Source organism: Peromyscus californicus, unplaced genomic scaffold, assembly GCF_007827085.1.
Source record: "Peromyscus californicus insignis strain IS unplaced genomic scaffold, ASM782708v3 Scaffold_4__1_contigs__length_199733344, whole genome shotgun sequence".
NCBI classification, from domain to species: domain Eukaryota; kingdom Metazoa; phylum Chordata; class Mammalia; order Rodentia; family Cricetidae; genus Peromyscus; species Peromyscus californicus.
This window is the reverse complement of record NW_026294562.1, coordinates 149,531,779-149,553,548: the sequence shown is the minus strand read 5'-3', so window position 1 is coordinate 149,553,548 and position 21,770 is coordinate 149,531,779. Positions and strand designations below refer to the sequence as shown.

General features: G+C 51.7%; 1 protein-coding gene across 7 annotated transcripts in view; it reads left to right on the top strand.

Annotated features, from left to right (window-relative positions):
* The window catches only part of Abcc8 (ATP binding cassette subfamily C member 8), a 71,680-nt gene that overhangs the window by 33,792 nt on the left and 16,118 nt on the right, over positions 1–21,770 (top strand). For 6 of the 7 annotated variants that reach the window (XR_008223129.1, XM_052762548.1, XM_052762546.1 and 3 more), the window contains 11 exons: positions 3,495–3,535; positions 4,945–5,090; positions 6,119–6,224; positions 6,360–6,476; positions 6,830–6,905; positions 7,516–7,621; positions 17,118–17,150; positions 18,777–18,815; positions 19,712–19,810; positions 20,734–20,818; positions 21,506–21,586. Coding sequence is in view for 6 of the 7 variants with exons in the window: in XM_052762548.1 (XP_052618508.1) it covers positions 3,495–3,535; positions 4,945–5,090; positions 6,119–6,224; positions 6,360–6,476; positions 6,830–6,905; positions 7,516–7,621; positions 17,118–17,150; positions 18,777–18,815; positions 19,712–19,810; positions 20,734–20,818; positions 21,506–21,586 (929 nt within the window). In the remaining variant the exon portion in view is untranslated. The remainder of the gene's footprint in view (positions 1–3,494; positions 3,536–4,944; positions 5,091–6,118; positions 6,225–6,359; positions 6,477–6,829; positions 6,906–7,515; positions 7,622–17,117; positions 17,151–18,776; positions 18,816–19,711; positions 19,811–20,733; positions 20,819–21,505; positions 21,587–21,770) is intronic. The other variant, XM_052762547.1, reaches the window with a different exon arrangement.

Sequence of the window (21,770 nt, the reverse complement as noted above, 5' to 3'; positions counted from 1 at the left end):
GGTAGAGGTGGGAAGTCCAGGAAAAGCCAGAAATCAGAAATCTCAATATCTCTCTCTCTCTCTCTCTCTCTCTCTCTCTCTCTCTCTCTCTCTCTCTCTCTCTCTCTCTCACTCTCACTCTCTCTCTCTCTCTCTCTCTCTCTCTCACACACACACACACACACACACACACACATACACACACACACACACACACACACACACACACACACAGTTCTAGTTTGCTTTTTGCTACTTTAAAAACTCCATGACCAAAAGCAAGCTAGGGAAAGAAAGGATATATTTTGCTTACACTTCCAGGTCACAGTTCATCATAGCAATGGCAGGGCAGGAACTCCAGCAAGAGCTTGAAGCAGGAACCATGGAGCAATGCTGTTTCCTAGCCTGCTCTCTCTACTCATGCTCTGCTAACATTTTCGCACAGCATGGGCCCATCAGCCTACGGATGGTGCTGCCCACAGTGGGCTGGGCCCTCTCATAGAAAACATCAGCCCAGACAGTCTTTCACGGAGAAGGCCACAGGACAGTTCTTCAGCGGAGGCTTCCTCTTCCTGGGTAACTAAAGATTGTGTCAGGTTGATAAGTAAAGCAAAGCAGGACACACACCATTCTGTAATCTCCGACTTCATGTGACATCATTCAGCCCATAGTTCAACACTCAAAATTTGGTGGTGTTGTGTTCTTTGGTCTTTGTCTTTTGATTTTTTTGTTTGTTTGTTTTTTGGGTTTTTTGTTTGTTTTATTTGGTTTTTCAAGACAGGGTTTCTCTGTGTAACAGCTCTGGCTGTCCTGGAACTCACTCTGTAGACCAGGCTGGCCTTGACCATAGAGATCCACCTGGCTCTGCCTCCCGAGGGCTGGGATTAAAAGCGTGTGCCACCACCGACCAGCTGTGTTTTATTTATTTATTTTTTTTCTAAAGCAGATCAAAGGGAATCACCCACTCTGTGTCAGAGTTAGAGAAAAATCTATTCTCCATGGTATTTCCCACCTCTTCTACGTAGACATTGTGGAATCCTGTAGAGCTGTGTGTGGCCCAGGAAAATGGGACCTCAGGTCTTCACCCCACCACAGCTGCCTGTCCTGCTGCCCCCCCCCGGTTGTCTGCCACACTCAGAGAGGGGCAGGGCCGCAGTCCTGGGCCCCCAGTCTGCAGCAGTGGTATCCCCAAGGGATCCACGTCCCTCCCACGGTGATGGGGTGATCTTCCTAGAGGCATTTGAAATACAGCAACCAATGATCCTGCTCCCCCAGCTCCCACACCAAAGGGGACCTAGGACCTCTTGCAGCAGACATCCTTCCAGGGGAGGGTGAGGGAACTGGGAAATCACATTCTCATCCTTCTGCCTCTCCTGCAACAGCCAGCACAGCGCAGAAATTAATTCTGTCACAAGCAGGCTCCACATTGCTGCATCAGCTCTGAAATGTTCGTTTTTAATTTATTTATAGCTTGTCTCATTCCTCAAAGGAGTCCAGGCGTCTCTAAAAATAAAGACAATAAAACAGAAAAATATACATATTTTAAAAATCATGACCATGGGAAACATGCATTAGAATAAAATACCAATTATCACACACTTTCTGCCTGCCAAGTGTCCCCCAGAGGTGTACGGCATCACTTACTAAAGTGGCCCCTCCTGCGGGAGGTTTCCAGGCTGCCTCATTCTGGGTGGCTTGTTACTCCAGCTGGAACTGTGTTTTGCGGTAATGGCGCAGGGGCTGGCACCACCTTGCTGATATCCTCTTGATCCATGCCCAGGGTCAGAAGGTAGGGACCTCTCTGTTGCTCCAGCTACGTGGAGCCAGATTGCTTGCTTTGCAAGCTGTGTCAACCCCCAATCCAAATCCCAGCCTACATTGGTGCTGTGAGGAGAGCCCAGCATGACAGGGAGGGCTCTTGGACTGGGGCAGGAGCTGGAAGGTGCTTCTGCCGCTGAGGCCTCCACATTAGTCTTTTATCTTGATGGACTGGAGAGGGTTTAGAGCTACGTGGCTGGTGACGGGCAAGGGTGCAGGACCGGCAGGTGTGTTTCCCCCTTTGCCCATTTCTCCCCAGCCAGTGATGGCTATGCCATACCCTATCCCAGACCCTCATACTGTGGAGGTAACCAGTAACGTTTCTACCACCTGAAAAGAAAAACCATAAATCAGGGTGGCAGTGTTGTGTGGGTGCATCTGGAGAGCAGCCCTGCCGTTGTTGGGAAGGGCAGTTGAAACACGGCCATAGTTAGTGCCGGTATCAGTTAAAGGCCTTTGAGTCTCACGGAAAGGTTAGCGCTGCCCAGGGGCTTCAGCTGTAATAGGGCACGGCCTTCTCTCCTTTCAGATGAGAAACTCCCTGGAAAGATGGAGATGTCTTTCCTACCTGCTTGATAACTCCCAGGAACTCATTTTCCTTCTCATCACACCAGGGGCTTCCTGGGAGAACAGGACTTGTCTTTCTTCTGAGGGGAGCCTTTAAGGGCAAAGACCATGCAAACCCTCCCACCAGGATGGGATTCTCTGCAGCAGTGGCCACACCTCCAGTGCATCTCTGCAGGAACTAGCTGCTGCAGGCTTCTTGCTGTAAGGGGACGGCCAGGCAGCTTCTGGACATCAGAGTTTTGAAGACTTTGCTATTTAGCGGACAGGACCATATATAATGGCTAAGCCTTTGGCTACAGCCCTGCCTCCTGGTCTTTGGGCTTTAGTCTGGGTGATTGCAGAATCAGCCTTTTCCCTACTGAGAGAATGGGAGGAGAGTGGATGAGGGCGCACTGTAAATTTAGTTAGTTAATGTGTGTGTGTGTGTGTGTGTGTGTGTGTGTGTGTGTGTGTGCGCGCGCGCGCACACACACACATGTACACACACATGCCATGGCATACATGTGGAAGCAAGCAGACAAACTGTGGGAATCTGTTCTCTTTTTTTACCCCGTGGGCTTCAGGGATGGAACTCAGGCTCTCAGTGTCGGTGGTAAGTGCCATTACCCACTAATCTCACCAGCCCCTGAGGCTGTACTTCTAACAAATGAGGAAGGCGCCACTACTCCAGATATCAGCTACCTAACCTGAGCATGGAATCCAAGCCTTAAGTCTAAGGAAGACCCTGATTTATGCTCAGTCTCCAGCGCCTTAGTCTGAAGGAGTTTGAAATCTGTCCCAAGAGCCATAGCAGACTAGGAAGCTTCTGCACCACACAGGGACGTGCGGGGGGCTCGTGGCAGAGGAAGAAGCAGCCTTTGGGGCCTCCTAAGACACAAGCTGCTTACCGCTCAGCCCTGAAGCCGTGCGCCAATCTTACCATGGGACTTCCTTCCCTGCTCCTTCACAGCACAGAAGCAGGGGCCGGGAGAAGGGGGACAAGAAGCCCTGGGGAAGCTGGGAAGGAGCTGCCAGTGCCCTCTCTGGAGATGCAGCCAGCAAGCTGGGCCTCCGCTCAGATGCGCCACCCTGGCCGCCGTCTTGTCCTCAGCTCCTTCCTCCCCTAACCTCACCCTGTGCTTCCTTCACAGTCTTCATGAACACGGCCATCCCCATTGCCGCCGTCCTCATCGTAAGTGGCCCTTCTCTTCTGCACTGGGCTGGGCAGGGACAGGTGGAGAGCCATCCAGGTCCCATCCTTTAGCACAAGGATCTCTCCAGAGTTGTGTCCAGGGGTGAGGGTGAACGTCGATGGACCCCTCCCTCCTCCACACAGACAGGGTCTGCCTCGGGTCCTGGGGGATACGAGACATAACACTTAGAGGAATGAGACTTTCTTTCAGAAATAGCTCATAGGGCCAGGTACGTGGCTCCCTTGGTAGAGTGCTTGTCCAGTATGCACGACGCCCCGAGCTCCAGGCCAGCCACCACATAAACCGGGCATGGTGGCATGCATAGTCTGTACTCCCAGCACTTAGGAGATAGAGGTAGGAGTATCAGTTCAGAGTCACTCTTGGCTACACAGTAAGTTCAAGGCCAGCCTGGGCTACATAAGACCCTGTCCCTAAAAGAGGGAGGAGGAGGACAAGGAAGAAGAGGAAGGGGGTGGCATGGTTTATTGAACTTTAAAATGGATACGTGTTCCTTGCAAACACATAAAAATGGAACACATATACTGTGGAAATGGCAGGAAAGTCGGGAAGAAGAGTAAAAACTGAGGTAAACCCCCACGCCCTGCTCGGCGTCTTCAGGGTGTTTCTTTCTCATCCTTTTTAAGCCGACGATATGTCACTTCTACAGAAATAGGACCGGGTTGCGTACACAGTTGTATAACCTGCTTTTTTGGATGTAGGAACATACCGTGCACAGCTCCCGTATCGTGGACTGTGCACCTTTGACCAAAGATGTGCTAAGGCTGAGCTGTGGAGGCAGGTCACACGCCCTACAGCAAGGCCCCCGGCCCCTGGAGCCGCACACCACTCCCACCTAGCCTCCCCTGGCGTCTGACCCTGGACTGAGGTTCTTTTAAAAGATACCGTTATTTCCCCTGAGGCCAGCATCCCTGAACGGCTCAGAGCGCACAGGCTGTCAGGCCTGCTTGGGAATTCATTTTCAATGTGATTTATTGAGCCCATTCCTGGCCTGTGCCCTGGGAACTGTGCTACAGAGCCAGTCAGGTAGCTGGGGGCAGACGCGGGAGGCGACGGCTTTGTAGCAACTATTTTTGTGTTTTCACTGGACTGAGGACTCAGGAAACTAGCACCCAGAATTCCAAGTGGAACAGGAGCAGATCCAACGCCAGGGCTCCTCCCTGCTTCCCCCTGACACAGAGGGGTGGGCCGGGGGATCAGCCCCACGCCTAGCGTGATTCCTGAATTTGCTGGGGACATTTTCATGAGGCAAGTGAGGAAGATGACTGTAACTGAAAGTTTCCTCACAGTCCCTGTCAGCTCTCCAGCTTCCTTTCCAGGGCCTTGGGGTTTCGGTGTGGGAGGGACCCACACCCCGAGTCACCCTCCCCTCCCTATGCCTTTACCACAGACCTTTGTGGGCCACGTCAGCTTCTTCAAAGAGTCGGACTTCTCGCCCTCAGTGGCCTTTGCCTCCCTCTCTCTCTTCCACATCCTGGTCACACCACTGTTCCTGCTGTCTAGCGTGGTTCGGTCCACTGTCAAAGCCCTAGTGAGGTAAGAGAAGGATCCAGGCAAGGACATTCCCAGGGCTGTCTGTCACAGGACACACCTCCCTGTGATCTGGGCCCCCTTTGAGCAGCTGTTATGGGAAAAGACTCTATGATGCTTATATAGCAATTAACGTGGCATCTGGTATACAGTACGTGCTCCCCAGACACTAGCTGTCGTGAATAACTGGTCTTCATCCCAACTAATCTTAACAGTAGCCAACCTTAACTGGAATGGTTTAACTAGTAAAACCCAGCACCAACCATCTTTCAGCCTTATCGTCCAACTGACCATCTTTAACATTAAACTTACCCAAACTAAACAAAGGTACCTCCAATCCAGACTACTACAGGTCACCTTTTTAAAAGAAGTCTTAGGGACTGTGCAGTGTTATTAGCTCAATGGTAGTGTGCTTCCTAGTATAGGCAAGCTTGGTTTCAGTCCCTGTCACTGGCGTGTGTGTGTGTGTGTGTGTGTGTGTGTGTGTGTGTGTGTGTGTAAGTGTGTGTAAAAGCTTGGGTGTGGTGGTGCACACCTGTAACCCCAGAACCTGGGAAGTAGAGGCAGGAGCACCAGGAATTCAAAGCTGTCCTTAGTAATACTCGTAAGTGTGAGGTTAACCTGGGCTGTTTAAGAACCTGCCTCAAAACAAATAATAGTAATAATAGTAATAATAATAATAATAATAATAACGGGGTAGTGGATGGAGAGGTGTTGATGACTCAGTGGGTGAAGGTGCTTGCTGTCAAACCTGGTGACCTGAGTTCAATCCCCAGGACCCACATGCTAGGAGAGACCCACTCCTTAAAGTTGTCTGTAGTCCCCATACCTCCCCAATCCTACAACACATCATAAATGAGTAAATGTGTTGGTTTAAACTCCTGGTAACATTTGCTGCTCAGTCCTGTGGAGTTTCCCACTGCTCAGCCCCCGGCAGCACAGCTGTTGTGGAGCACACTTGGGACCAGGCACTCACTAAGAGCTCTTTTCTCAGATCACACTTCCTCCTCTTCCCTCCCCTGCTTCCTCTGCAGCGTGCAAAAACTGAGTGAGTTCCTGTCCAGTGCAGAGATCCGTGAGGAGCAGTGTGCCCCCCGAGAGCCTGCACCCCAAGGCCAAGCCGGCAAGTACCAGGCAGTGGTAAGTGCCCAGCCTCCCCCTGCTACCCCTAACAGTTTCATCCAAGTCCTGAAGCTTGTGCCCAACTGCATTGGGCCCTCACATGCCCCCAGAAGGGGTCCAGCCCAGAGGCCCTCAACTCCTAACCATCCACAGCCCCTCAAGGTTGTGAACCGCAAACACCCAGCCCGGGAAGAGGTTCGCGACCTCTTAGGCCCACTGCAGAGGCTGACCCCCAGCATGGATGGGGATGCTGACAACTTCTGTGTCCAGGTGAGTCCTCAACCCTGAATTCACCACACACCCAGCCTCAGCACCATCTTCCAAAAGAAGCTTAACACCTCAAGACCAAGAACCTGGGTTCTGGGTCCTCTATCCAAAGCCCTCCCTCGCCCCCCGCCTGCTGAGAGGAATCCTGAGGCCAAGGATGTTTCCACTCCACTTAGCAGGGGAACTCCCTCCTTACTCCTATTAGGGTACCTCAGACAGGGATTAGTCCCCCACTGTCCTGCCCAGGAAAGCCCCAGGGGTTAGACCTTCCTGGGGGAGGGGAGACAAAGGTCACTCCACACTGAAACCCCTCTTGCCTTCCGTCCTCTTCTGCACCATGGGGGATGGACATGAAGATCATCGGCGGCTTCTTCACCTGGACCCCCGATGGAATCCCCACTCTGTCCAACATCACCATCCGTATCCCCCGAGGTATGGCCCAGCTCACTTCTCCAGATGTGCCCACCCCCATGTCCCAAACAGAGAGGAAAAGCCAAATCAGAGTTTGCTAAATACCTGCCCTCTGCTGCCTAGCTGGGCATTCTGAGGTCTGAATGCTAGACAGAAGTGGCTTATGCCCTCCAGGTGTCCATCCATTGACAGAAACCGGCTACACCCAAGGTCGGAGTAAGACAGTGACACTTTGATGTTAAACCATCTGTTGCCAGTGACATTTTCACAGGTGCCAGACTTGAGTAGTCTAGGAGTTTGTGTGGAAATGGAGGTTCTGGACATGGGCGTGTTCCCATCAGCCTGGTGGCAGAGGGTCGGAGTGGGAGCCAGGCTGGCGCTTTGGAGGACTACAAGGAGCTGGGCTAGCAGGGAGCACTGCAGGGAAGAAGTGGAGGATGTCGGAAGTGGAGGAAGGACCTGGGAACCCAGAGAAGGAAAAACTCGGGGGGCAGAGGGTGTCTTGGGCATTCCGGGTGGAGGAGGCGATGAGGGCCCCAGAGCCGAGTGCACATGTCCGTTGATTCTTCTGGGTGATAGTTGGCCAGCTCTACCCGGCCCCTCTCCCATCTGCTGCCCCCCATTCCCACAGGCCAGCTGACCATGATTGTGGGGCAGGTGGGCTGCGGCAAGTCCTCGCTCCTCCTCGCCACCCTGGGGGAGATGCAGAAGGTGTCAGGGGCTGTCTTCTGGAACAGGTAACATTGGCTCCTCTCCCTGCAGCCATCTCACTCTGTGGAGGATGCTCCATTCATCTATGGAGTGCCTCTGCGTCGAGTGGGCACTTAGTAAATGCTCTTGTTTCTTTCACATTGTCGTCATTCTTGCCCGTTCAGCCCTGGCTGTGTGATTGCCAGATACTTGGCACAGTTCCGTGCATGACTGATTTCCCTGAGTCCTCAGAAACATCAGAGTACTGTTACCAATTCTCGTTTTATAGACAAGACCTGTATTCGCCCTAATTCACACAACTAGCAAGAGGCAGAGCGGAGATTCAAACTCAGTTCTGCTCACTCTTAAATCTCATATTTCCTCTGTGCCAACTTTTGTTTCTGGTTTTTCATCAACAAAGCAGACTGGGCCATTCTGGGTGTGTGTGGAGGGCCCAGAGTAACCCAGACAAACACTGGTTTCCAAAGATCACTATCTTAATTAAAGAGCCAGAACCTTAGGCAGAGTCCTGCATGAATCTATTATTTATACCCACCTACTTCTAAAAGGCAGTGAAATTAGCTGCTGAGAGATGAATATCAAGTGGAATCTTTAATAGGCAGGAACGCTGAGATACGAAGAGGGTGGAGGGTGTACAGAACCTGAGCAGGAGACAGCTGCAGCCATCCGGCACAGCCTGGCCCTGTGCCTGCCATCACCAAGGGAAAGAGGCGCCCCAGCTGGGGTTCACAGCTCTTAATCGGGATAAGGGCTGCAGCCTATTCAGCAGGAGGGCCAGCTTGCCCTACAGGTCATTTTTTAAAGGAAATTACCCAAGATGACAGGTTTTGATAAGCCTGAGCATGGAACTGCCCAGACAGAAAGACTTTGGACATTGACTACAGGCTTCACACTGACTGCCTTTTTTTCCAAACCGTCCCTGAATGGTGTCCCCAGCAGTAACAAGTCTCCCTGCTTGGTGTTGCCGTGGGCTGGCAGGGGAGCCTTTGGGTTCCCTGACCGTCCTGTAAGCCTTGTAGTCCCCATGGGGACTGGATCCTGTTTGGAGCAGAAGTGTTCCTGCCTCTGTTCTCCATCCCACTGTGGGTCCCTGGGCGGTCCCCTGGGAAGCGCGGGGACTGATGTGAGTTCACTGTGCTGGCTTTGACAACAGCAGCTCCTCAAGGCTTCAGGTGAGGAGCCCTTGCCTGTTAGCCGTGTGTCTGTGACAAGTAGACAGGAGCCTCGGTGAACCGTGAGCTGAAGGATGCCAGTGTTTGTTGGGTCCCTGCTGTGGACCAGGCCCTTAGCAAGCGTGATCTCATCAAAGCCATTCAGTTCATATCAGTGGCAACTGAGGCTTAGGGAGTGTGGGTCACTTTCTCTTAGTGTATATATCAGAGCATGGCCACAGGCTTGGCCACTGCCTCAGGATAGAGTGTGCTGGGTCCTGTTCCCGGGAAATTATTCTCTAAATTCAGTGTTGGAGGCCATATGGGCCCAGTTTCTCCCCAGGGTAAACCTTTTCTAGAAGGGATTGCAGAGTTCAAACCTGGAGCTGCCCCTGGGGTTCCCTGGCCTGTGTCCCACACAGCACACAAGCTGAAATGCTCTGACGCTGGTTGTCACCTTCCTTTCTTCTCCTTCTCTCTATCCATTCCCCCCTCCCCCAACACACACACACACACACACACACACACACCATTACAGCCATCTCCCCTGATCACCAGGGGTTCCACTGGCTCCGCCCCACCTCTCCTCCACCAGATTCCAGTGCCTCTCTCCCTTCAGCAACCCTGCCCCAGCCACAGGGACCTCCATGAGGCAAGGAGCCTCTCCAGGGTGGCCAGGGCCACGTGCCACGCACTGACCAGGACATTCAGTGTCTGTCGGTTCCCTCGCCTTGAGAAGTAGATACTATTCTCCCCATTCAACAGATAAGAAACTGAAGTGAAGCAAGTTGCCCAGTTCTTGTCAGGGCAGAAGTAGAATGTGCATTCAGGTGGGCACCCGAGCTTCCACTGTGCTCTGAAAGGGTGTGAGAGCTTCGGGAAGAAGTACCATCTCATCTGATGACCCGAAAGTTAGCTGCCTCTTTACTGTCTCTCTGTCTCTGTCTCTGTCTCTGTCTCTGTCTCTGTCTCTCTCTCTCTCTCTCACACACACACACACACACACTACACACACACACACACACACACACACACACACACACACACAGCATGTGTGCAAACACACGCCCTTCACAGAGCCACTGCCTGAATCCTCAGACTTTGCACTCACCAAAACCCAGCTTCCTCAATGGATGTCCAGGCCCATTTGAGGGCTGGAGGAAGACTGAGGTGCCAAGATTCTTGTTCCTCCAGAATCCACCTTGCTCTCCTCCATGGGCTAGCTCCCTCCCAGGCATAACAGGTTAACCTGTAGCCATCTCTAGGTGGTTCTGAGAACCCATTCCTGGCTCAGTTCCAGCTCTGGCTTCTCCACACCAATACATCAGTCGATTCCACCTGTGACGCCAGACCATGTGCCCAGCAACAGGAATGCAGTGATAGTTCAGACTTGACTCCTGCTTGCAAGGGAAGGCCAGAAAAATCACTGTGACACCAGAGCACCCAGACAAGGAACTCTGTGGTCCATGGGGGGAAGGCCCTTGAGGATGAGTGTGGGCTCATCTAATGGAAAAGGCAGGGGAGGAAGAGGGAGGTGTCCCAGGTGAGGTTGCTGCCCAGGCAAAGCCTTGCTATGTTGAAGAGCATGGCTCTGGGTGCCTGGAGCACTGGGCATGTGGAATGTCGCAATGAGAGACTGATGGAGTGAACCTGACGTAGATTAGATGTACCAGGCTCAAGAAATAACACTGAGCTGAACGACTGTAGAAGTGCCTGCTGCTGATAAAGGATGATGGAGTACGGAGAGGGACCAGGGAGAAAGCCAGTTAGGAGCTCATTAAGATGGCTGCGAGAGGGAGTCTAAACTGACTCTGTAGGCTTCTGCTGTTTGTCCTGCAAAATCCTGGGTGCCCATGTCTCCATCTGGACACCTATATCAGGGCCGTAAGCTAAGAATGGGAGCTGTGTGTCGGATGCCTCTCGTTCCTGGGAGGAGATCCGAACTCATGATACTGGACCTCGGGTCTTCAGAGAGGTGATGAATTGCCAAGTGAGCCAAGAGCAAAATAGCTTTTGACCTAGAGACCTCTCCTGATAGTGCGTGCCTACAGCCAGAGGCGAGGACCTTGTCAGGACACACTTCCTTACTGGGGCCAAACCCTGGTGACCAGGCAGCCAGAAAGAGTTCCAGGGGGCACAAGACAGGAAGCTGGGAGATTAGGGAGGGGCAGTGTGGAGAACACTCTGGGGAGATGGTTGTTGGTACAACTGCTCATTTATTCCTGCAAGGACCAAATGAGCTAAGTATGGCTGAGCAGGCAGGAACAGATGCTCTGGGCCAAGCTGCTCGAGTTCAGATTTGATCTGTGTGTTTTGGAAAATTCCATAAGCGTTCTGTACCAGTTTCCCCTTTTAACCCATGGGGTTGATGAGCGGATTAACCTAGCATGTAGCAAGAGCCCTATAAATATTATGATAAACATTATTATTCAGCCATGGGCCTCCTTGCCAAGAACAAAATTCCCATACTGTACCCCAGCCTGTCTCCCAGGAGAGACCATAGTGAGCTGCCTGGAGACAAGAACCACATTTTATTTTTCTCCAAATCCATAGTCACTTTAGTAAATGAATTCATTTACAAATGAATGAACCAGGGACAGCTTGGGACTGTATTAATGTGTCTCTTTCCCACAAGCCTTTGTCCAAGTTGCTCCCTAACGAGAACTCAAAGCTTCTTCACCCACTTTGGGAAGGAGCCAGCCCTGTGACCACACCTTGCACTCTGTGCAGTGATCTGTATGTTTGGTTCTGGGCCCCTTAGGGTTCCTTGCTGTTCCCCCAGTGCCCAGTGCAGGATCCGGGGTGCTTCTCCCTGTAAGTATAGAGGAAGGAAGTCTGGCCTTTGCCCTCAAGAAACTCCAGGTAGACAGAGCTATGTAGAAGGAGCCCCAGGATGGGCGCCGAGACTCCATCAGCCGAGGCACATCAAAACTGGAGAGCTGTCCGGAGCAGACCTTGGTTCCGGGTCTCAGAGCCACGTGACTCCCACACATTCCCTTTCATGATTCATCAGCCTCTCCCTGGCTTCCTGACTCAATGAACTGTCAACCTGGGGATTTGCAAACTCCCGGTGTAATCTCCAAGAAGAAAACATGTTAATAAAAAAGTCAATATTAGCAGATACACTCAGGTACAATTTGTTTCCCAGGTAGTGAAAAATAAGGCCATTAGTCCCTAGCATGACTTCTAATGTCCCCAAAAAGTCATCAGGAAGTAGGCCCTAGGAAAGCACAGGGTGAGGAGAAGGTTCCCACCCCATGAGGAAGTGCAAATCTGGCTACCCCTGGCCACCTTCTCCCTACTGCCTGCCGAGGCACCCTCACGTGACCTCTCAGTGTGTCTGGCTGTGCCCAGTAAGGGTCCTCCTAACTCTGGGCCTTTTCAGAACCTTCTTGTCGATTTGTGGTGCTTGGCTCAGTTACCTGATTCCCATCCTTAGTCGTACCCAAGTGTGCTGAGGAGAGACTGGGGACTCAGGCGCCCCTGGGTCTCCCGGAGGCGGCCAGTGGACAAGAAGCTTGGAAAGGACCAGGCCGGTTTGGGGACCAGGTGGCATCTTTAGTTCTAACTGTGGCACTCCCTCGCTTTGTAACCTTGGGCGGGTGACATTGCCTTCCTGGAACTCAGTTTCCTCCTTTAAGGCAATGAGAAATACCCTGCCTTTTCTGTCTAAGAGATCTGGCCTTGGCACCAACTGCACAGGGAACCATGGGTGGGGTAATGCTTCAGGACAGTCACAGGCTTGCAGGAGGGAGGAACAGTGGACTGTGGAGGCTCTGAAGTCCTAACCTCAACCCGCCTCAGTTTCTCCTCTCCCCTTCTCATTCATTGCTGGGATCTTGAATGAATACGGAGCTGTTAGTTACTCTCCATCACTCTAGTCAGAATACCAGAGAAAACAATTTAAACGTAGTCAACAAATTCTTTGGGCTCATTGGTTATAGCCCTTTGGATCTCTGTGAGCTTGAGGCCAGCCTGGTCTACACAGCAAGTTCGGGGTCAGCCAGGGCCATATAGTGAGTGAGACTCTGCCTTTAAAACAAACAAACAAAGCCGGGCGGTGGTGGCGCACGCCTTTAATCCCAGCACTCGGGAGGCAGAGCCAGGCGGATCTCTGTGAGTTCGAGGCCAGCCTGGTCTCCAAAGCGAGTTCCAGGAAAGGCGCAAAGCTACACAGAGAAACCCTGTCTCGAAAAACCAAAAAAAAAAAAAAAAAAAAAAAAAAAAAAAAAAAAAAAAACAAACAAAATCCATAGCCCTTGGCTCAGGTGATTCCGGTGAGCCATACATTACGGCAGCTGAAGGGTGACAGCTTCATGGCTGACAGGAAGCAGGGGGTGGTGAAGAAGGCAGGAATGAGGTAGCCACAGGCTCCCACCCTGGTGGCCTGCTTCCCCCAGGTAGGTTCTGCTTCCAGCTAGGTTCCTCTCAGCTTCTCCAACCTCCCCAACAGTACGACCAAGCGGGGACCAGTGTTCAGCACTTGAGCCTGTGGGAAACATTTTATGTCCAGAACGACCCTGGGGTTTGAATCCTTGGCTGTGACACGCGAAGCCCCTTTACTGAGAGAAGTCCCTATTTCTTTACCACCGAGTGAGAAGGTGCAGACTGGGGCACTTGATTACCCTTCTGCCTGCAGTTTCTACCCTCCCCACCCCACACCACCCCGGCCCCGCTCCACCCCACCCCACACCACCCCGGCCCCTCATGCCCCTCCCTCCACGGCTCTGTGCTGTGCTAAGCCCCCTCACACACCACTGCCTGCACCTTCTCACTCCGTGGTACAGAAATAGGGACTTCTCTCAGTAAAGGGGCTTCGCGTGTCACAGCCGAGGATTCAAACCCTAGGGCCGTCTTCTTCCCACCTCTTCATTCTGCCTGTCTCCTCGTGCTCCATCCCTCTCTAAGACCCGACCATCCCATCCTTCCGTATCTGTGACTTGATCCTTCCCACCCCTCGAGGTTCAGCTTACCTAGCTTCTGTGAAATGTTGCTCGTTTCTTCTCTTCCAAATGACTTAAAAATTACATTTTCTGCCACATCTGCTCATGTGAGCCTCTGATCCCATATGCTAAAGGGAGGAGAATGGAAAATTCAAGGCCCCTGAGTTCAAGTGCGGTCTGGGCATCTCAGCAAGACCTCGCCTCAAAATGAAAGTAGGGAGGGGGCTGTAGCTCAGTAGTAGACCACTTACCTTACATCGTAAGGCCTGGATTCAATCCCTAGTACCACCCAAAACCTACATTGTGTAATTCCAAAAAGAGATTCTTTAAGGGCTGGGCTTCATTAATGGCTCAGCAGTTCGGAGTGTTTTCTGCTCTGGCAGAGGACCTGAATTTAGTTCCCCAACACCCACATTGGGAGGCTTACAACTCTAGTTCCAGAGGATCCTACACCCTCTTCTACACTTCCTAGGTACCCACACACATGTACACAGACACACAAATACACATAATTAAAAACAAAATGCTAAATGTACCTTAAATTAGGAAAGATGCACAAGTATAAAGATGAAAACATTGTACTATCTCATCTCCCCAAGTTTCCTGTCCTTTTCATTTTGTACATTTGGGTATGTGAGAAGTAAAATATCCCCGGCAGTGGGTAGCTCTGCCAATGCAATAAATCAGATCAGGCTGAATTAAAGTCCAGGTTTTAATCCGAGCAAAGCATTCTCGGGTGGTCTCAGGAGGAGGGGAAACCTCGAGAAGAAACCACGAGGTTGCTCCCGAGGAGGGGCCTTAAATACCCTCAGGGGGAGGAGCCTCTGCTTGGGGGGCCTCCTCAGGGGCGGGGTCTGGAGAGAGAGAGGAGGGCCTTCCACCTAAGCAGTGTCTTCTTCCTCAAGATTCTCTCGTACTTTACCTGGTGTCCTGTAACTCTCTGACTTCTGTCTGTCTGTCTGTCTGTCTGACTCATCCTTCAGACTGTGAGCTTTGTGTCTTGATGCAGCCTAGCATTCAAAGCGCAGGCAAGGAGAAGCAGAGTACCTCAGAGAGGACAGGAAAGAGCTTGCAGAGCAGTAGGAGTACTGTGGACTCCCAGTACCCGGGAGGCCGACACGTGGGCCCCAGAGTGGACAGCCAGGCTAGCTGCCTCAGTGAGCTCCAGCTTGTGGGTGTCTCTGTCTCCAAAACCAAGGTGGAGAGCGCCTGTGGAAGTCACTCTGTGTAGACCTCTGGCCTCTAACTGCATGCACCAACTTGTGCACATGCCTGCATGAACAAGTACAAACAAAACACACACACACACACACACACACACACACACACACACACACACACACACTCCAGCAGTCAGTGAGAGAACATGTTTGCCAAATGTATTATTCTTTACTTTTTAGCTTAAAATATATACACAGAGCCTTAGTAAGGTTCCCACTAGAAGCTTAGGGCTACATTAGAAAGAGGAAGTGAACCCATATTAGCACCCAGCTTCCCCTCTTTCTGACTCTGTCATGTGGAGCCTGTTCTATAACCCTGAGCCTCAGTATGCTCATCTGTATAATGGGAACAGGATGCAGTTGGAGGGTGAGACCAGAGTATGAGTGCAAACTCCTTGGCACTGTGCATGGGAATGGCCACTAACAAGAAACCTCCCTTCCTCTCTCTTCCCTGATGATCAATACTCCTGTTAACAAGCTCCATTTATTACAGATCTGTCATAGGCTAAGCACTGCGGGGGCTGGAAAAGATGCTCTTCCTGCCTTTAAATCCCACTGGGCACTCCAGGCTCGCTCAGGCGCTGATGGAGAGCAAGGCAGTCCATTAGGAGGGCTAATTGAGCAGCCGGGATCAAGATGAACCGAGTCAGGGCTAGAGGGTAGGCTGAGTCCTCGGGGATGCCATGGAGATGCAGACCGCATCCTTTGCTACTCTGGAGGAAATCTCCCAAGAGAAACTCATCTGGGCTGTGGCCACAGAGCAGGGATTTGTCGGCTCTGGTTTCTCTGTCCCGCGTTAGTGATCTGTCTGTGAATTGTCAATTGCAGCAATCTGGTGGCTAGAGACGTTAGGTTAGGCTGGGTTAGGAGGTGGCCGGGGACCGCAGAACCCACAGGAAAGGGCAGGGACTGGTGATGACAGACGTGTCGTGGCCTCATTTGGTCCTGCCCCAGAGCGGGACAGGTGCCTGTCAGGCTTTTGTCATTGTCTGGCTGTGTGACTTTGAACAAGTTACTTAGCCTCTCAGAGCCTCGATATATCTGCAAAATGGAGTTGAGAAATCAAAGCAAACTCCATGTAGTGGAAAGACAGCTCAGAAGTTAAGAGACTTGGCTGTTCTTCCAGAGGACCTAGGTTCAGTTCCCAGCACCCACATGGAGGCTCATATCTGTCACAGTCCACATCTGTGTGTTCTGGGGGATACAACACCCTCTTCTGACCTCGGGTTAGCAGGGATGCACATGGTAAACAGATTTACACACAGGCTAAATACCGATATATAAAAATAAACAATAAATAACAGAATAAATCTAAAAGAAATTAAGTGACCATTCTATTACAGTGCTTATCAGTACTTATAAAAAGCTCAATACACGATGGCTGTCTTCAGCATTATTAAAATAAGATAACTGGGTGTGGTGGGGCAGGCTACAGTACCTAGGTAGGTAGGCGGGAGCAGGGAGATCAGGAGTTCAAGGTCATCTTCAGCTACAGAGCAAAACTGAAGTCAGTCAGAGCTGCATGAGGCCCTGTCTAAAAGTACTACTGATGTAGTAATTGTGATCATAAACTCCTGCATGGATGCAGAGAAGGTGTTTTTCCCACATGTGTAGGTCACAAGTGCACATTTCATTGGTGGGAGCTGCTGCTGGAAGGTTGAGAGGTATTGAGCTGGGACAGGAGAAAGATCACAGGAAAACTTGGCCCCAAGATTCAGCTCACTGTTTTCCAAAGGCGCCTCTTACTGTGAGAGGACTCACCTCCCTGTACTGACAGGTTAAAGAAAACCTCGGGTTTAAACCACCTGCCATGCACATAGACGCTTTCTCCTTTTTAAAGACAGCTGCTCCACGTATTTCTAATCTGCTCTCGGATTCTGCAGTCTGAGACGCTCTGTATGCAGTGGTGGCAGCTGTGGAGAGTCATTCCCTCCCTGAGCTCAGTTGTCTTGGGTAAAATACACCTTGGTGCCCACCCAGCCTCGTGGCTGCCCCAGGTCAATGGCTGGAGCACCAGCTGAGCCTGTGCTGTTTGGAGGGTACTCAGCCCGGTGAGGAGATTGAGTTGAGTCAGTTCTGCATCAAGGAAGCCACCTGGGCCCCTGGAAAGGGCGGGAGGTGGGGGGAGTAGGGACTGCTTCTCCATGAAGCTCCAGTGTGATGGAAGGTGTGGGGAGTAACTGGTGTTCATCTTTCTCTTTGACCCAGCAGCCTTGCAGACAGCGAGGGAGAGGACCCCAGGTATCACCTCGGGACAGGGTTGGCGTGGGTGGGGTGGCGGGGCCTGTGGGTGAGAATGCTAAGTGTGAATCCAAGGTTGTGTGGTCACATGTTCTCAGAGGCACGAGGCTAAGCCATGCAGTCTCAATGAAGGCAAAACATGGTTTGCAGAGGGGAGAAAAAAACCTTAGACGTGACAATGCTTTGTACCCATCTAAGGGTCATGTACATGCACAGGTATCTGTCATCTGTGGTATCATAATACCGTGGTGAGAGGAGCATGGTGATGCACACCTTTATCCCAGCACTCAGGAGGCAGATATAGGTGGATTGCTGTGAGTTCAGGGCCAGCCTTGTCTACACAGTGAGTTCCAGGCCAACCAGGGCTACATGGTGAGAACCTGTCTCTAAAACAAACAACAACCACAACCAAAAAAAAGTCATAATGATTGTCACTGAAGTCAATAAACAGTTTCTTACAGAAGAAAAAAAAAATTGCCTGGTTCGAAGATGCAGCTCAGCTGGTAGTGTGCTTGCCCACCATGCCCAAGGTTCTGGGTTCAATCCCCAGAACCACATCAACCAGGTATGGTTTTGTATACCTGTGATCATATTGCTTAGGATCTAGAGGCAAGAAGATCAGAAGTTCAAGACCACCTACATAGGGAATTGGAGGCCAGCCTGGGCTACGTGAGACCCTACTGCCAAAAGTAAACAAACAAAGAAACAAAGTCATGTTAGTAGAGTCTAAACGTAGGTGTTTGCCAGGGGCCTGAGAGAGACAGAGGAAAGGGGTGTGACCACTGATCACACGAGGCTGGTTGAGGGGTGACCCTGTTCTGGAACTCGGTGGCAGTGCTGACTGACTGTAACCTTGAGGATAAACCAAAACCACCAAATAGTGTGTCGGGAGCCAGGGCTGGTGGTGCACTTGTAATCCCAGCACCTGGGAGATGAAGGCAGGAGGATCAGGAGTTCAAGGCCAGCCTAGAACACAATCTTTGCCTTTAAATTAAAAAAAAAAAACTAGTAGGAAACAAATAATTGGAAAAATATTTCTTGAAAGGCTGCAGGGATATAAGAAAAAAACCCTTGTCTATAAGGAGTAGAGGCAGGCATCCCTCACGCTACACAGAAAATTGAGTCGTGTTAAATATGCTCAATGAAGGTCTAGACATTCCAAAAGAAATGGGTGGGTAGAATGAGACAGCACAGCCTTCTCTCCTTCCCACGTGGTGCAGATTTTGTCAGCTGCCTGGCCCATCCTGGCTGTGGTCGGAACACCCTGCCCAGCTCAGCGCACCTCTGTTAGCCTGAGGCCTTGGCTTGCTCATTGGAACCTAGATTCAAGGCTGAGGCTAAAAAGTTCACCAGGGTACTCCTCTGATCCAGGGAGTTCCCCCCTCACATGGGTCCTCGTCCCCCTTGTCTCCCCCTTAAATGAACCAAGTACTGGGTCTCTTCACACACCGGCATGGTCAGGTAGTGCGGCTTGCCAGGCTCACCACATCTAGAGCCTCATGTGTGACTGCCGACTGGGTGCCCGGGCTTGCAGAAGCATGAGGTGGGGTTTGAAGGAGCTGGAACTCTCCACGGGGGGCCCAGCCCATGGTAGGGGTGCTGACCTGTGTCTTTCCCCCTCTGCAGCAGCCCAGAGCGGGAGACAGCGGCTGACTCGGACGTCAGGTACCTGTGCCTGACTGGCAGGCTTCCTCAAAGGGTCCAGGAGCTGTGGAGCCGGCGAGCCCTGGCAGCGGCTGCAGGTCCCAGGGCGAGCTCTGTGCTCCGCTGTGGCCCGGGAGTCACCATACCTCTGTATCTCACACTTGTTCATTCTCAGCAGCTTCTGGGGTGAAGGGGTGGGAAGGAGGGGCTTTGGAAACTACACCACACTGAGTGTGATTGCCTCAGCTCTGGTTCTGTAAAAATGTCCTCTCTGTGGGGTCCAGCAGCTGCTGAGGGAGTGGGAGCTGGGCTAAGGAATTGCTTGGTTTGGTGGCACTTGGGGATCCTCCCTGCCTCAGGGTTGAGGTGGGGCTGGTGAAGGCTGGTGTAGGGGGATGAGAGTCCTGTGTACATAGCCACCTGAGGCTTGGACTCTAGGGCTTCCGCTAGGCCTCAGAACACTGCTTGGTGTCCAGATGTAACCATGCCCGCAGAGGTTTTATCAGGTCTCTTCTGACCTGGGAGATTTTCCTCTGGAAGCCAATGTCATGGCGGCCCTCTCCTATTCTCCTTTCTAAATGAGCCAAGTCCCGGGTCTCCTCATATACCCATGTGGTCACACAGTAAAATTCCCAAGTCTGGCTATACCCAGACCCTCGTGTGTGGTTTCAGACTGGGTCCCTGAGATTAGAGGCACAGAGTGGGGTTGGAGGGAACTAGAAATCTTTTTAGGGGATTGAGACCATCAGAAAGAACATGACTTAGGTTACACAATACCCATTGCAGCTTTCTGTCATGTGGCCTGGCTATCTCGGGACATCCATCCCCTTGTCCCAGCTAAGCCATTGATTAGCCTGAGAGTTGCTCTGAGAATGAGCCCCAGGGAAGAGCCTCACCCTCACCACCAGCTCTTCTAGGAGCAGAGGCCCCGTGGCCTACGCATCTCAGAAACCATGGCTGCTAAATGCCACTGTGGAGGAGAACATCACCTTCGAGAGTCCCTTCAATAAGCAGCGGTAATAACCTCTGGGAGAGAGACTGGGGAGGGGTGGGTGTGTTCCCGGCCCTTGTGGACATCCTGGAGTCCAGCCAGTACCATCTAGTCCATCTGGAAAGGATCCAGATGTGCCTGGGTTCCAGCAGTCCCTTCCCCGTGTGTAAGAGGAGGGAGAGAGGAGGGCGAGGGGAGCGGGGCTGAGCTAGGCATGGTTAACCTTCTTGCAGTTCCCCACTACCAGGTCCAGTCCCCCCCCCCATACACACACACACCACAACGCTCCTTGATGACAGTCATCACTGGCATCCACTGACCACTTAGCAGTTCCTCGGAACGGTGCCAGGCTCTTTATATGTGTGCTTGTCACTGACACAGCAAGACTCTTATGCCCATTTTATGGATGAGAGAAGAGGCAAAGTTCTGAAGCGTAAATAACTTACCCGATTTGAAATGGGTGTCAAATCCAAAGCTGCCTAAGGACATGTGTCACCAAGAAACTCTAAAGTCTCCGTGGATGCTGGCTGGCACCTGGTCAGGCTAAGAGCTGGCCAGAGAAGAGAAGAGCGGGCTAGGCAAATATTTGATCAGCCATCATCATTACCACCTCCAAACAATCAGCAGTGGTTTTCCCAGATGGTACCCCAGCAGGAGCTCCGGCTGCAGCATTTCCCACCGCTCGGGGACCATAAGCCCCCTCTCTTCCCTCACTCAGCCTATTTGCTCCCACACAATTTCATCCTGCAAATATTTGACTTGCCCCAGGCTGTGTGAGCGCTGACCTTAGCTTTTTCATGCTCTCATGGTGTTTGCTTGCACAAGGCAGGAAGTGCATTAAAGTCATTGCTCACTGGGGCCCAGCAACCCACAGACTAATGACCGTACAAGGACTGAGGCCCGACTTTGATCAGGCTAGTAAGCTGACCCCCAGCCCTTACTCTCCAGGTACAAGATGGTCATCGAAGCCTGCTCCCTGCAGCCGGACATAGACATCCTGCCTCACGGAGACCAGACTCAGATTGGGGAACGGGTTAGTGGCAGCCCCCAATCCTGCTCTTTACCCATGTTCCCACTGTCCCCTGAGGTCCTTCTTAGGAAGAATGAATGATGAAATTGGACAGAGGAAAGGGCTGAAGAGCTTCCAGTAGTATGAAATTGTGATGACCATTGTCCTGTAATGTGTGACTTCTCTTGGTGAGACATAAAGAAATCTCTGTTCATACCAGATAGGGCACCAACACCAGGTCAAAAACCAGTTCCATCCAAGTCTGTCTTAGCCTGTGAGTCTATTGGAGTGAATTAAGGAAGTATGAGTGGCTCAGAGGCAGCTGTACCACCCAAAGCCCACTCCAGCATGGGTAATAACTCACAAAAGCTGCTCTCCTGCAGCGTCCTGCACACATCCTGCAATGTGGCCAGTTGGAGTCTCTCCTCTGTAGCAATTGCTTCTGCTGTTACAACCTTGGGTCTTGTAAGTTTCAGGAGCCTTCTGAACCTTGTGAGTCTTCCTTACTTCCTGAATACCATAAGGTTCCTTAGCTCCCTGAGTCTTAAAAGTCTCCTTTCTCCATCCAGGAGAGAAGGCTTCAGTTTGGAGGAATATTTACACAGCACCCTGGCTGATGGGAGAGGTCAGCCATCTCCTCATAGAGCCCCAAGTGCACACTGAGAGCCTGAAGGGCTGAGGGCATGATCTTCTCCTCTCCTTTGATGGCAGGGTATCAACTTGTCTGGTGGTCAGCGTCAGCGAATCAGTGTGGCCCGGGCCCTCTACCAGCACACCAATGTTGTCTTCCTGGTGAGTGTTCCAGCTGAAGTTTCCCTTGGGCCCTCGCCTCTGACTGCCTGGTTCCCTAACACTCATCATCATCATCATCATCAAACAACCTCCCTAACCAGGAACAAAGCTCTCTTGCTAGAGATACAAACCTTTATCTCACTTACAGAGAAACTGAGGCAGGCAAGAACAGTGCTGATAACCC